Here is a 16,440-nt window from a genome sequence, read left to right on the forward strand (position 1 = left end):
AGACTCTTAGTGACCTGGAGAGATGATGGATATATTTGTTTCCTAATCTAGGAAGGTTTAACAGCACTTGCAATTTAGTGGCCTGGGGGAAATGCTATTTCAGTCCCAGCAAACATATTATTTCAAAGCCTTTCCAGAAACTGGACTTAAACAGAATCATTGTGGTTCACCCAATACTCAATGAAGAATTTTTTTATTTTTTATTTTGGTAACAATATTTTGAAAACTTCATGATTCCTGGAATGCAACCATCAGGGCAGGGCTTAGTATAATTAAGACATTGATGAGTCCAGCACTAGGCCAGCATGTAGACCTTCAATGCTGTTGAGCCTGAGAATGCAACTTAAGACTCTGGCAAACATTTTACCTCTAACTTTGTTTATTCCTTGAATCGAGTACTATTGGTTCTTTATCTTCTTGGAATGGGCAATATGGCATCTCGCAGGGATCCATTTTGTCAGTTTCCTTTTCACTGAGCAGAAATGCACAGACAATTGAAGTACCTATACACTGATAATTTTTTTTTAATAATTTTTATTAATTTTCCAACAAAACTAAACAAACTACACAACTACACAAACATACAATACAACGCTGTCCCTTCGTTTTCCCTCCACCCACTGGTCCACCTCTGCCACCAGTGAAACCCGTGCGCTTTGAGAATCAAAGGGGGTCCATTGTAAGTTGGGTTTGACCTCCCCCCCTCCCTCCTCCCCCCTCTTCCCCCCCCCTGCCACTGAAGGGACAGGAATGGATGAGCTCTGAGGGTTGGTTTCCCCCAGCTCTTTCATAAACATACTTAAACAAATATACACATAACAATAGTAGGGGAGAATTTTAACTCCCCAATTCTTATTATCTTAACCTTATAATTGTGACTTCCTCGATAGTCTCCCTCCTGGTTTTCCCTAAACAAAATCTAAAAGCTTATGGCGGGTTTTCTATTTCAGTTTAAAATCCTTTTCTTATAATATTAACTCAATCCTCCTCCTTTTCCGTGCTGCCCTCCCACAGGCCCCCTCCTGCCACAAGAGGAACCCGTAGGGCACAGCATTTCCAAGGTTCCATTATATCCCCTCCTCACCCCTCCGAGCACTCCCTGCCACTGAGTGTCTCAGAGTAAGGGGAGGAGAGTAGGCAGCTTTCTGCCTAGAACCTAACTTAACTTACAAAAATTTACATTAACTTAAATACTTTCCTAAGCCGTTCTTATGCCTCCCTCCAGAAAACCCAGCTTATTTTCTTTCATTTTTACACTCCATCTCCTCTCCCTAAGTCTTTTCCCCCAATTGGATCAGCATTTCCGTTAACAGGCCAAAATTTCGAAAACCGTCTTTCAAACACTAAAAGTAAAACTTTTAACTAAAATTTTCATCCCACTCCCATTCTTTCCCATATCCGTCTCCAGGCCCTTGTCCCCCTCTGCCCCTGTCTTTCCCATTCCTCACTGACATCACCCCACATTCCAACCCCTCCAGGATCTTCAAGTCCATTAAACCTCAAGTTCCTTTGCTTCTCATTTTCTTGCTCTGCTTGTTTTTCTTCCTTTTGCAGTCCATGCTTTGCTTCATCCCAAGCATATTTTTTATAGTCCAAGTCCTCTTTAGAATTTTCATCAAATTGTTTCTCCTGACATCCAGTCTCAATCTCCACAGTCTCCAAATTCAAATTTTCCTCTAAGTCCTGGACTTGGACTTCAACCTCAGCTGCTGGTGAATTGGGATGTTGCCGTTCCTTGTAAATGTCCTCCCATATTTGTAGATAGTTTAGCACAGCCTCCTGGAAGGCTCGAGAGTACTTTGTTTTCATACTTTTCCTAACCGCAGACAAACAGGAGGTGGAGAACAAAGGGTGCTGGAAAATTCCTTCCTTAGACGATCGACTCCATTTTGGCTGTTCTTTTCCTTTGTCTTTTGATTCAATCACAAATCCATTCTTAGTTCCAATATTAAATAGTTCTACCACATTTTCAGTCAATTTTTACTAATCACAACAATGCAATAAATCCACCCGGTCTTTTGACAGTTTGACAGCTTTTGACAGCTGTCAAAGCACTCTCCCCCTTGATAATGCTGTACCTCAAGGGGTGCCGGACTCGGGAGTTGAGAGGGTTCGAAAAAGTCTTTCTTTCTCTCGGGTCCACAATTCCAAATACTTTTCGTCGTTCGGCTTAAGATTTTTTAAAGCGCCTCCCAGTTTTCCATTAGGAAGAGACCGACTTCCGTTACTTTAAAGTCTCTCCTATTTTTCCAATTAGTGAATTTAGAGTCCGTAATCAAAATTCCACTTACTTTATGGAAACCTTTAACTTTGTTTGGAAGAATCTGCCGCTTGCTGGGTCAGGACTCGGAGCTTCACTTCTCGGAGGTAAGATTAAGCCCAAAGTGGCTCCCGCGGTTCCACCCCGCCGGCTCTCGATCGCTCTACTGAGCTCTCGGGCAGCGGGGGATCCGCAAAACGGAGCAGCCGCTGGGCGCGTGAGTCACCAGGACTCTCTACCCGGTGCTTTTACGGGGAGTCCGCTCGCTCTGCGGACTTCCCCCCCCTCCGCGAAGCCAGGGACTTCGGCGCGCGAAGTCCCTGCGTCCTTCTCTCTGCCGCGACAGACCGGAAGCCCCTATACACTGATAATAATGTCTCTCCTCTCTCTCTCTCTCTCTCTCTCTCTCAGTTCCTTTCATCTCAGATCTTCCAGTTTTATGGATCTTGGAACTGGAAATGTTAAGCAGATTTAAGATGAGTTATGGCAACGCTTAGATGATGGTAGCTGCCAGAAATGCTTAATCAGTGTGGTCTTTCCTCCCATGCAAGTTAGCAAAGTTGGGATTCATCTAGATCAGGCATGGGGGGGTCCCAAGTCCTTCAGGCCTCTCAATCTGATCTTTGAGCTCCCTTTGGGGCCACATCCCTTTTTCCCAAGCCACACTTGTCAATGGTCCTGCGCCACACCCTCTTCAAATGGTTTTTTCCCCCCTGACTGAAATGTGTTATGGAACAGTGTGAATGCCCCTTGCTTGCCTGCACAGAGAGGTGTGTGTAGAAACCTCTGACTTTTGCATGGCTGGAATGTAGCTGACTGCATGAAGGTTAGAGGTCCATCTTTAACTCCACCTGCTTTTGGCCTCTGGCCCCACCTACTACTGGCAGGGTGCAGTCCCCAATGTGTCTCCAACCCATATTGAACCTGCCAGTTATAATTCAGCCTAAGGCGAATGAAGCCAATTCTTGATAGTGTGAAAGAATAATAATTAAAAAAAACAATCTCTTATTGTGACTAATTTAGGGTGTGAGCCAATCATTCCTGCTTGGCCCTGTCTGGCTAATCCCACCTCTGCAGAGAGATGGAAATAACAGTTGGAAGGCGGTACAGCCATGCCTGCCCCTAATTGGTCAGGCTGCTGAAACAGTCTAGCCTCTTTCTCATATGCCATTCCTTCTAAGGGATGGAAGTAAAATTGCTCCTGCTGCATGAATTGACTGTAAATTGCAGACTTAGAATCTTGGAATTCTTCTCTCTCTCTCTCTCTCTCTCTCTCTCTCTCTCTCTCTCTCTCTCTCTTCTTTTGCTTCATTATCCTAGGTTTTCCCCTCCTTCTTCTCTGCAATGACTGCACCGCATGGGCCCAGGCACACACACACACACACACACACACACACACACACACACACACACACACTGACTTGGTCTCTCTGCTTTTAGCAATAATTTGCACATAATGGAACAGCCAGAGGGGGGTTTGATCAATGACCTCTGTCTCAGAGATGCTGTTCCAAGGGAAACACATCTGCCAACATAAAGTATTGGAGCAATCATAGCTCAGTGAGCGTCGTAATAAGCAACTGTTACACTAGAGCCATCAGTCACGTTCAGTTACAGACCTGAAAGGATACAGCACCTCAGGGAGCAATGTCCTTCTATAAATTTGGGCAGCAATGAAGAATGATTTGCAATCAAGTAATAAAAGGCCTAAAAAAGGTCCACCATGCATACTAACATCCAGTACAGCTGACAAAGGAAATAAAAAACCTTGGCATTGTTTGCTCGTTATGTAAACTACACAGCTGTCCAGGCAATTAAGATATGATTTTGGGAATTCTCTCGTAAAAATTTGCTAACAGAGCTTCCACTTGTGAAAGTGACATTCTTCTTTATCAGTAAAGTGCATTTCATTACGGTAATGCAATTTCATCTAGCTTAATAGTAGGAACTGCTTTAACCTTATGGCGAGAGTACATAAACATCATAAAATTAATGTCACCCCCATGCATTGTGGGAATAAATCTGCACCGTTTGACAGCAGTGATCAAGGGATGAAGAATCTGAACTGCACCTCCCACTTTGATATTTCAGAGATTGGGTCACAATCAGCCATGTGAGTATGTTGGCTTCCTAGTGGACTCACAGTTAAGATGTTAAAGGCAACAACAGCACAATTCAATTTTCCAATGTCAGAGCCAATGGAAATATCGCTCCATTTTAAGCCGCATTGGAAATTAAGCATCAGACCAAAGAAATCGCCAAGGATGAATGAAGAAAGTGATGCAAACCTTTCCTGGTAGATGCTATTTTTTACCTTGTGGGTCATACAGAATCACCAGGCATTTTCATAAATGCAATTTAAAACTTTTTACAGGTAGGTAGCCGTGATGGTCTGACGTAGACAAAACAAAAAAAATAATATCCTTCCAGTAGCACCTTAGAGAATAGGTATGAGCTTTCGTGTGCATGCACACTTCTTCAGATACACTGAAACAGAAGTCACCAGACCCTTATGTATAGTCAGAGGGTGGGGAGGGGTATTACTCAGAAGGGTGGTGGGAATGGATGATTGGCTGATAGGAGTGGTAAACCTGTTGACAACTGTTAACGACTGCAATTGGTCTTGCAGGAAAAAGCAAGGGGTGAAAACTTTGTTAGCAGAACTCAAGAAAGCCCAAGTTGCTGCTTGCTCCATCATAGTATTCTATGAATATTCACTAGGATTTAACTAAGTACATAAGAAATGCCTGGTGGATTGGGCCAATGGCACATCTAGTCGAGCATCCTGTTATCAGTGGCCACCCAGATGCCTTTGGGAAACCCTCAAGCTGACTAGAGCCCTCTCCCTTCCTGTGGTTGTCAGCAACTGGTACTCAGAAATGTTACTGCCTCTAGCTGTGGAGATAGAACAAATGGAGGGGATTATTCAATTAGGCATTACACTAGGTAGAACATTAGCAAACTGGCAGGACTGGGGCGAGGAAACTGTGGCACTCCAGAGGCTGCTGGACCTTACCTTCCAAGTCCCGGACTGCAGAATCCGGGACCGGCAGCCATGTGACACTGGAAGTTGCATCGACGTAACTTCCGGTGTCGCTTTGCCCTTCTATGGGCACCAAAAATGGCCACCGCCGGCTTCGAAAGTCGCTTCTACGCATGTCAGGAAGTGCATTGACACAACTTCCGGTGTCGGCGGCGGCCATTTTTGGTGCCCATCGATGGGCAGAGCGACACCGGAAGTCGCGTCTATGCACTTCCGGGCATGTGTAGATGCAACTTTTGAAGCCGGTGGCAGCCATTTTTGGTGCCCATAGAAAGGCAAATTAGAAAGAAAAAAAATGGCCGCCGGCAGGAGAAAATAACGGAGAAAAACGGGAGAAGAAGTGATACGGGGGACCACCGGGAAAAGGTAAGTAAAAATGGGGGTTTCCCGGGGAAAACGGGGTACTTGGCCGCTATGTGCTAGACTACAAATCATATCCTCCTTGAGCACTGTCCATGCTGGCTGGGGCTGATGGAAGTTGGAGGGCCACAGTTTACGCAGCCCTGTAGTACAATACCCTTACCCACTACAGCCACAATGGGGGGCTGCAACCTCAATAATCTTGAATTAGATTATTTATAATGCCCACCTTTTATCAAGAGTTGATTTTATTTCTTTTATTTCATAAAACATATACACTGCTTGAGTGCAAAAACATCAAAGCTGTTTACAAAAAAAGTTCCCACTTGCAGGGATGATTCTAAGTGAACCCCCACCTTTTCAAAGTCCCTTGTGCATTTGCCCTCTCTGAAGAGGAATTTTTGTGTTCTAGAAAAGCCAGCCTCAGTACCGCCTGTTCATCTTCTTGAACTTCTCATAGTGATAGTCGTTGGTAGCCTTCTCATCTGAGCCGCGTTTGCGATTTGGTGGGGACCTCTCAGGTTGTGGTTTCTCAGTGCCTCCCACCCTGAGGGGACGGGCTTTGGGTTCTTCTTTGTTTCTCCGTACTGGTGCATCCAGCTCTTCGTGATAAAATCTGTTGTGCTGGACGTAGTTGACAGCCATGTTCATTGGGACAAATGAGGTTTTGCTGTCTTTCTTTTTGTTCTGCTGCTCAGCCAGCAATCGCGTGGTGGCCTCCTCGGTAGAAACGATGTTTTTGATCTTAGCTTCAATTCCGAGGTCCACCTCTGGAATGCCGCTCAGCATCTGATTGGACAGCATCTCCTCAGTCTTCTTAGCTGAAGAGACCTGAGTGTTCTCAGGCAGCTCATACAGACAGTCCTCTGGGTTCTTCTGCTTCACTTTCTGTTCCTCATTTTCCACAATTCCCGTCCTTTTCTTCAGCTCGGTTTCAATGTACTCACTCATATCAGCATCTTCATCCCTCCTGTTGGTCTCTGCAGCAAAAGAAGTCCCGAGGTTGAGGTCCTCTTCTTCGCTGATCCTGGCCTTGCCCCGTTCTTTCAGTTTCTTCATGTCCACCTTTCCACCAGTCTTTATTTTAAAGCAGGCATCCTCAAACTTTGGCCCTCCAGATGTTTTGGACTACAATTCCCATCTTCCCCGACCACTGGTCCTGTTAGCTAGGGATCATGGGAGTTGTAGGCCAAAACATCAGGAGGGCCACAGTTTCTTCTTGTAGTTTCTCCCCCACGAGCAGAGCAGCCGCACCCACTCCATTTGGTCTCCTCCTTAGACTCTGCAATTCTTTTGCTTCCTCTAGTTTTAGCTGGACCTCCTCGGTGACCTGCGCATCATCATCATCCTCAGAGTCCACCTTCCTCCGACGGAAGGCATCCCTGCAGGCTTGTCCTCGGTTGCGTTGGCGGCGGACCCTAATTCCTTCCCTGTTAGACAAAAGTGCAACAAAAGATGACCACCACCAATCCACTAATAAGATATTGTTTGCCCTTCCCCAACTTTCTGATGATTGCCCAAATAGGAAGATTTAGAACGTTAAGGTTCAATCTGAAATTGGGGTCAGAGGAGACAGGCCTGATTAATATTGTTAACTTATAGCAAGCTATAGGTGACATTAAGCACATGACTGGTTCATGCATGCTTCCTTTTTTATTATTATTAAATAGCAGCCAGTCTCAGCTTCTCTCCCAGGGCAAATCCAGCCACAGAGGCCCTGAGGCACATTGGGACCATGGCAAGCAGGGGTTAAGGGTAAACACACACACTTTCCTCCATGCCCCTAGTCTTGGTCCAGGTTGTGGTGGCAGCGGCTGGGAAAGGCTGTGCTTTAGTATAGCAAGAACAAGCATGCTAGGGCCAGTCGCTGGAATAACATCACATCTAGCTTGACCCTTTTCCGGCAGTTTTGAGCATGTTAGCAAGGACTATGGTGGTTCAATGTGTGTCCAGACTGTGACACAATGAGACCAAAAATATGGGTTGAGCCAGACTGCTGTACCATGGTCAGTCAAATTACATGCATATCCATGCACTGTCAACTCCTGTGACTTCATCCAGGCAAAACCAAATGGGGTGTGAAATGGGATTCTTACTATGGAACTGAGAGAGGAGCCCCTGTATTTTCAGTTTCTTCACTGCATGGCGGTCGTGACCAGGGCTGGCCCAAAACATTTTGCTACCCGATAGCAGTCCAGAAGCCAGCTGGACTGGAAGTTAAGGTTTACAGTGGTACCTCAGGCATAGCTGTCAAGTTTTCCCTTTTCTCACGAGGAAGCCTATTCAGCATAAGGGAATTTCCCTTTTAAAAAGGGAGAACTTGATAGCTATGACCTCAGGTTACAGACGCTTCAGGTTACAGATTCTGCTAACCCAGAAATACAGAGGTACCTTGGGTTACAAATGCTTCAGGTTACAAACGCCTCAGGTTACAGACTCCGCTAACCCAGAAATAGTACCTCAGGTTAAGAACTTTGCTTCAGGATGAGAACAGAAATCGTGCTCCGGCGGCACGGGGCCAGCAGGAGGCCCCATTAGCTAAAGTGGTGTCTCAGGTTGAGAACAGTTTCAGGTTAAGAACGGACCTCCAGAACGAATTAAGTTCTTAACCCGAGGTACCACTGTACTTCAATAGTGGCAATGGGCTTCCCCAACAGCATTGGGGGTCAGCAGGCTAGTCTAGTAGGTAGAGGCAGCTGTGTGGCACACAGAGCTCTACCCTCCAACAGAGGGGAAGAGCTAAGGGGCTCCAGATAAATGGCGGGGCAGTGTCATCACACACACCCCATACACACCAGCATCTACTGTCTGAGGTGGCCTCACTCTGTCCAAGCATCAGTGCTGCCACTGGCGATTGCTATATGCAACCAGTTCACATGCAAATATGGCTGCTGTGTGCTGAGATGAATGGTCATCTCAGAGTACGGCAATATCTGAAATTTTTTATTGGGGGGGGGCATAGAGATGTTGCTGCCGCACTGTGAGACTGAAAGAAGCCATGGTGTTATTCTGTGATGTCTGAATCTTCCCTGGGCTTTCACACAGCACAGCAGAATTAAAATTGTGGACCCTTTATTTTGAAGCAAGCCCCTTCTGCATTCGGTGACTTATGGCCTCTCGTGACCAAAGAAAGCTGTGCTTCAGGGTTCACCTCTAAGAGATATTTCTGCCATTTGCTTTCAGTCATAGCACACTGTCCAAGCTATATTTCAGCATCAACCAGTTACACGAGGTATCAGTCTGCCTCTTCTCCAATAAATCTACACAAAACATTTTTCTGTCATTAGAAGAAGAAATGAAGGACCACTTAATGCTTCGGGCTGACAAGATAGTGCCAGGAATTTTCCCAACGGGTTTGACAATGCTCTGTTAAGTGTCATCTTAAAATTCACTGAGGAAATATTGTGCAATTTCCAATTCTCCACAGTAACATTTTCTTTATGCATTTTTCACAACTACTTTCCCAATGCATAAAAAAAGATAAGTGTCCAAAAATTACTCAATTTAAAGTCTTTATGCAGGTAGAAAACTGTCCTCAATGAATGTCCTATCCTGTTTATATCCTGTTTATTGTTTTATTAAAAAATGGAAGAAAGACGTCTGTAAGAGCGGGAGGATATGAGAGAGAATTTCACAAAATGGTTGGGCATTCCTGCTGGGAAGGCAGAGCCTCGGCAGTGGCTACCCCTCTGGTTACGAACTTAATTCGTTCCGGAGGTCCGTTCTTAAGCTGAAACTGTTCTAATCCTGAGGCACACTTTCGCTAATGGCGCGCGATTTCCGTTCGCATCCTGGGGCAAAGTTCGCAACCAGGAGCAGCTACTTCCGGGTTAGCAGAGCTCATAACCTGAAGCGTTTGTAACCAGAAGCGTTTGTAACCAGAGGTACCACTGTATAGTGTTTTGAGGGATTGATACAAGTGTTCCCTTTTCTCCCTCTTTCCCCTTGAGTGGGGTTAGCAGGAGAGCATTCAGCTATAGGTGCCTGGGAAACACCTCTCAGAGCATCAACATAGCATTCCAGATCACAACAGGACTCATTTACAGGAGGAAAATCTTGCTTTCCCCGGAACAAAACATTGCTCAGTTCCCTGACAATCCAATTTCCCACAGCATCAGCACAGTCTTTAGGCAAATAGATTTGATCCCTAACACTTGCAACGACTTGCTCATCCCAGCTATGTACTAGGCACTACACATTAGGAGTAGATGAAACCAGTAGGTTTATTGCACCAGAACGTTTGTGCATTCCTGTTTGCATACTGCAAATTACAATTGTTAATACTTATTACTGTTTATATTTATATTTATGCTGTTTAAAAAACTCAAAGTGACTTGCAAAACAAATCTTACTGCAAATACATGAATGATGGGCTACCTATGCTACATTACATCTTTACATTCTGCATTAAACCCATAGCTGCCAAGTTATCCCTTTTTTTAAGGGATTTTCCATTATGCTGAATAGGCTTCCTCGCGAGAAAAGGGAAAACTTGGCAGCTATGATTAAACCAGAATAATACCATCATTACGAGGAGCATTCAATGACCTTTTTTCCCCCTTCCTTCCTGGGATGGAAAAGCAAATGGTCACCACACCCCATCTCAGCCAAGGAATGCAAAGTTATTTTGGTACCTGGGGCACAAAATCCAGCAAGCACCCGCCCACTTCCCAGAGGCAAAAGAAGTACAACAACAACAACAACAACAACAACAACAACAACAACAACAACAACAACAACAACAATTTAATAGCTGCACTTTCCTGACAGGCAAAGTCAGCTGCCTGAGGTGTCCAATTCACACTGCCCTCTGCAAGGGCCGTCCTACCAGGACAGTTCATATACAAAATTATGAATAGATATTAGAATCTCCAATTCACCCATTTGAACGTGTGTGGTTTTTAAATCTACACTTCTTATCATAGCTGTCAAGTTTTCCCTTTTCTCACGAGGAAGCCTATTCAGCATAAGGGAATTTCCTTTTTTTAAAAAAGGGAGAACTTGACAGCTATGCTTCTTATCATTCTACTTGGAAGTAAAGGTAAAGGTGAAGGGGCCCCTGACCATCAGGTCCAGTCGTGTCCGACTCTGGGGTTGCGACGCTCATCTCGCTCTATAGGCCGAGGGAGCCGGCGTTTGTCTGCAGACAGCTTCCGGGTCATGTGGCCAGCATGACAAAGCTGCTTCTGGCGAACCAGAGCAGCGCACGGAAATGGTGTTTACCTTCCCGCCGGAGCGGTCCCTATTTATCTACTTGCACTTTGACATGCTTTCGAACTGCTAGGTTGGCAGGAGCTGGGACTGAGCAATGGGAGCTCACCCCCAATGCAGGGATTCGAACCACCAACCTTTTGATCACCAAACCCTAGGCTCTGTGGTTTAACCCACAACGCCACCCACGTCCCACGGAAGTACAAGAAGGTTAATAGATAGCTTAGCTAAAACAAAAGAGAAAGCAAAGGCCACGTGCTAACCTTTGTTTTAAAAAAAGGCTTTGTGGTTGAGTTACCTCAGACTTCCTCAACTAGTTGCTTTCTGGAAACACTTGCGATGAAAAACCTTAATTGTTTTCCTTACCATACCTCAGAAGGTCACATACGGGCAAGAACCAGGGGCATGCACCAGATTTCTATCAACGCCAGCATTTGAGTGCTGCGGAGAACCCCAGGTTGTTACTTTCAACTCTCTAATGGAGCCACAGAAGGGAGGAGGCAGGGGGAAAACAATTAATACATCAGAACTCTCTGCTAGGCTTTTATGGCATTACAGGCTTTTTCCACTATAAAGGAACATATTGAATCTTTAGAGCACAGCCCATTCTTCACTGTTTCAGTTGTCTCCTTTTGTTTACATGTCCCTGCCATCCTTCTTTGTGAATTGAATGCTAAACTATCTCTAGGGAGATGTTAGATTGCTTACAGAATGCCTCAGCAGATGGTGGTTCCTGTTGCAACAGAAGGCTGTGATTACACCTGAACTCTGCAAGAACTCGAAACTTAAACAGGAAAACAAGATAAATGAGGAATCCTTAAAGTTCTCTCTCCTCTCCACGGCGTCTGTAGCAGGGGAGAAAAATAATCCATAGGCTTTATAATAATAATTTTTAAAAGGGACAAGATCCCATCCTTCAGAGTTTGTTCGTTACATTACAGGGCTCTCATTATAGAATTGTATTAGTGGTGCATTTCGCCATTGGACCTTCAGTTATCTGCAATGTTGGGTAGCTCTTTATCAAGACCATGAAACGGACTCCCTCGGGAGGGGGTGGACTCCCCTTCACTGGAGGCTTTTAAGCAGAGGTTGGATGGCCATCTGTCAGGGATGCTTTAGCTGAGATTCCTGCATTCTAGGGGGTTGGACTAGATGACCCTCAGGGTCCCTTCCAACTCTACGATTCTATTATTTATTCAATATGCACGAGTATTTACTGCACAGAATGATTTTACCACCTCCAAATCATTGTTTTCTGGCTCTGTATGTTCTGGTTTTGTCAAGCACACTTCATCTGACACTACAGACACAAAAAACATTCCTAGGGTCTGAAATCTCCCCCAATAGACATTGGAAATCTCACTGGAGTACTAAAAACACACCCAAACCTGTTAGTGTAAAATTTTTTGGTTAAGATTGAATGAAGGTTAAAGTGCAACAACATTCTTTATTGCTTATGAATTTCCTCATTCATAAACAATAATAGAAAGACAACGTAAACTTCCTGCCCCCTAAATACTTCTCTATGTTCCAGTCTAAAGCATCTATTGGGAGTTGTATCCTGGACACTTTTGCCATTTGGGGAGGCATAAATCAAAGGCCCAGGCGCGCCCTCCCTATTCATACGTCAGCTGGCAGCGGATGTTTTATTGTACAGCCCAAGAGGACTGAAAATAGGTAGATCCAATATGGATTTAACATTTCTTGCACTTTGCAGTAACTAGATCTATAAATTAAGAGGGGGGAAAGTGCACGACAAAGCACTATAGCTGAACACACTCCATTACTCAACTTTGGTAGAAGCACTGAGCTCAGGTTGTTCTCAGCCTATCAAAAAGGAGCCTGTATTTGAAAGGAGAATTGCCCAGGATGACGTCATGTGGCTGGTCCAGAAACAAGAGGAAACAGCTTTCCCCCTCTAGCTCTTAACACAATCTCATAGCAAAGAGTTATGGGCAAAGCATTACATCCGCTGGAACGTTTGTTGCTTCCCATGGCAAAAGCACATGAAAAACAAGACTAAGAAATGACACAGGAATAGAACTTCCTGAAGTTCTTTAAAACAGATTATTATTATTATTTTCTTTGTCCATGTAGCACCTTAAACCCAAGTTGCTGTAGTTAAAAGTGTGGGGTGTAAAACTGCAGTCAAGTACTGTACAACATTCCTACAGTGGACTTGTTAGGGGATGTTTCATAGCACTCAGGAGAATGACTTCCTGTTTCCTCCTGGGCTGGGACAGACTTCCACTACATGTGAATATTAACTACTTTTATATTATTATTAACTACTTTTATATTAATGTTAATCAGAGTCTTGTTTTTTAAGAGGGATTAGAAGGGATTTTACCAGGAAGGAATCTTTAATAGTAAGACTCAGATGAGTCAGCAACAAGCTGATCGCTGCATAATTTAAAAAGGGGGATGTTTGGAACTCTGCTAGAATATGGAACTTGCTAGCGCAAGTTAGAAAGGATATCATTAAATAATATATCCTCTCCTGCCTCCCTAATCATCCCCACAAAAAGAGGATTTTAAAGTGGCAAATTCATGAAGGATAAGACTATCTCTAGCTACTAAACATGGTGGCTGTGTTCTCCCTTTGCTGTCAGAGGCAGGGCTGGAAACCCTGGAGGGAAGAGTGCTGTTGCTGTTGAGAAGGATGCTGCACTTGATGGGCTACTGGCCTGATCTAAGAAACTATTCTTATATTCTTAGAGTGTCTGTGCTAATTTTTGTTTATATATTGAGCCAAGTCTTATGACTTTATGCATATAATCTTAGCAGGAACACACCTTTTTTTTTGGTAGTACTCAAAGTACTGTGCAAACAAGCATATTTCAATTATTACTTACATCAAAGCTGTACATATTTTGTTCTTATTTACTTTAGATAATAACACATTTCAGGATTTTGAAAGGAAGAAAAAGCACAGGCAACACCAGGCCACCTTTTAAGATCAGTTCTGCAATATCACCAGTTACATGTACTAATTCTTCTGGCAGAACTTGTGCATACTCAAAAAAAACCTACATTATTATGTTTATCTGTATTATTTAGAGTATGCACGGCTGATGAAGCCTGGCAGGGCAAAACAAGGTATTATTCCGGGAAGTTCTTTCGCCCGATACCGGCACATAGTAACTATATTTTACAAAGGCATATGTTAAGATTTTTCGTATCTTTCATCTGATACCTGCATACAGCAACTGCATACAACAACTATACTTTGCAAAGGCACATGTGGAACATTACAAAGAAAAAGTTCATTTTCTGCAAGTACTGCTTCTTAAAGTTGTCACGTCTGACACTTGTATTCATAAAGACATACGTGGAACACACAAAAAAGCTTCTATTTCGACATTATGTATATAAGAACTGATCTATTTGTATTCCCTATTCAAAATGTTGGTCTTTAATTGCTTCTACTTAATTTGATAAGATGAAAAGAGGTATGTTTATATGATGAATAAAGAATTCATATAGTTAAACACAGCCAGTTACGTTGTGGGTGTTATTGTTAGTTGGAGTTAAGTTCTGCAGACATATATTATGGCAAGAATGCTTTTTGCGTGCTGTTGAGGGACCATAGTTTGTGTGTAACTTTCTCATTTGCTAATAGGCAATGAGAGCTACTTTTCTGTTTCTGGAGCTATCTGAAAAGAAGAAAACGCAAGAGCTTGCTGGATCAGGCCAATGGCCCATCTAGTTCAGCATCCTATTCTCACAGTAGCCAACCAGATGCCAGTGGAAAACCTGTAAGAAGGACCTAAGCACAAGCTTGGTGGCATTAAGAGCATTCTTCCATTAGCATGAGTGGCCTGTGGGTAAGACACACCCAGCATGCTCTGCTGGTGGCTTACAAATGGGCCACAGCATGGAAAAACCAAACAATCCTGCTGTTTTGCTTCTGAGAATGTGACGCTACCTCAATGACCAGCACCTGTTCTCTTAAGATGGTTGCCTGCATCTTAATTAATATATTTATAAGCAGCCAAAGAAATTTCATCTGTCTCCACAGCACTCTACCCTCCCTCCCTACCCACAAGAAAATAGACTGTGCACTGTACTTACAGCTCAGGCGAAGGGCAAGTTCTGCCCACAAAGCCATCAATCCACTCTGTTGCAGATTGATCAATCTGCAAACAAAACTACAACTCTGCTGTGAAATAACTGCTGCTTGCATCAGGATGAAACGAGTATAATTTTAAAATTTAGGTCTCATTATATAGGGACCCAGGTGGCGCTGTGGGTTAAACCACAGAGTCTAGGGCTTGCTGATCAGAAGGTTGGCGGTTCGAATCCCTGCAATGGGGTGAGCTCCCGTTGCTCGGTCCCAGCTCCTGCCAACCTAGCAGTTCAAAAGCATGTCAAAGTGCAAGTAGATAAATAGGGACCGCTCCAGTGGGAAGGTAAACAACGTTTCCGTGCACTGCTCTGGTTCGCCATAAGCAGCTTTGTCATGCTGGCCATATGACCCGGAAGCTGTACGCCGGCTCCCTCGGCCAATAACACGAGATGAGCGCCACAACCCCAGAGTCGGACACGACTGGACCTGATGGTCAGGGGTCCCTTTACCTTTACCTTTAGGTCTCATTATTCTGCTCATACAGCAATCAGAGTAGCTTAACCACAAAAGAGAACTACCACCATGGTGCTAAGTCTATTGTTACATCAGCGCAAGGATATACGCTTGTACCACAGAACATTGTCCCCCTTCCCCTCATGCACTCCCTAAATCTGTTCCAGGGGCTCCCCTGACCCTCTGGAGCAGATTTGAGGAGGGCACAGGGGGCAGACAAAGGGAGGCTGCATTACATGCATGGAAATTCTTGTGGAAATGGGAGAAGGTAGTTGAAGTCTGCCCTAATTTTTTGTATTGCAAAAAATTGCAAACAATTAAGAGCATCAGTCACTTACGGTAGAAGTCAAATAAAAAACAGCAGCAGAGTGGAACTTTAAAAGGAGGGCCAGCCCTACTATTAGACGGAATGAGGCAGCCACCTCAGGTGGGAGATTCTGGGGGTGAGCAACAGCAATGAGCAGTTTGGGAACAGAGCTGTGTGCCTCACTTCGTACCCTGCACCATTATGCTATCCTGCTGCCCAGAAGATGCTGTTCTGTCAGCAGTGCTGAAATAAGGTTCAGCTACCAGTCGAGTTGGCTCTGAAACACAGAGTCGAGAGGGCGTCATCTTGGGCTTCACCAATGGAAGCAAAACTTCTTGGGCTGGCCCTGATGAAGAGCCTGAGGAAATAAAAGCATTCTCCATTCATTTCTAACAGATAGTAAAGAGCAAGGCTGATGAATCTCCACAGGGAGAATATACCAGAACTTCAGTGCCTTCAGCAAAAACGCTTGGCAAATATTTTACTGCAGATTTCAGGATTGGAAGGGAACAAAGTAACTTTCAAGTGTTGAAATTCAAAATGACCTCAATGGATCAAGAAAGGAACTATATCTTGTTTTGAACTCTACATTTTAGGATATGTGAAATAAGATTTTATTTTTTAAAAAAATACAGGAATCTATCTTAGAATATGATGTTGCATTAGTAGAAGCGATG

General features: G+C 44.1%; 1 protein-coding gene across 1 annotated transcript; it reads right to left on the reverse strand.

Annotated features, from left to right (window-relative positions):
• Nucleotides 1-6,086: 6,086 nt before the first annotated feature.
• On the reverse strand, nucleotides 6,087-16,068 carry LOC118076957 (splicing factor C9orf78-like). Its single transcript, XM_060280206.1, has 3 exons — nucleotides 15,947-16,068; nucleotides 6,871-7,093; nucleotides 6,087-6,767 (listed from the first exon to the last, which is right to left on the reverse strand). Exons 1-3 carry the CDS (start codon nucleotides 16,066-16,068, stop codon nucleotides 6,087-6,089), a joined length of 1,026 nt encoding a protein of 341 aa, XP_060136189.1.
• Nucleotides 16,069-16,440: the final 372 nt, after the last annotated feature.

The sequence above is a fragment of the Zootoca vivipara genome, chromosome 11 (genome assembly GCF_963506605.1).
Source record: "Zootoca vivipara chromosome 11, rZooViv1.1, whole genome shotgun sequence".
In the NCBI taxonomy this organism is placed as follows: Eukaryota; Metazoa; Chordata; class Lepidosauria; order Squamata; family Lacertidae; genus Zootoca; species Zootoca vivipara.

Coding starts and splice junctions, on each gene's coding strand:
- LOC118076957 (XM_060280206.1), bottom strand. CDS start 16,068: ATGACGCCCTCTCGACTCTGTGTTTCAGAGCCAACTCGACTGGTAGCT. Junction 7,094..15,946: donor ATAATGGTGCAGGGTACGAA/GTGAGGCACACA, acceptor TTTGTCTAACAG/GGAAGGAATTAGGGTCCGCC. Junction 6,768..6,870: donor AACTACAAGAAGAAACTGTG/GCCCTCCTGATG, acceptor GGAGGGCCAAAG/TTTGAGGATGCCTGCTTTAA.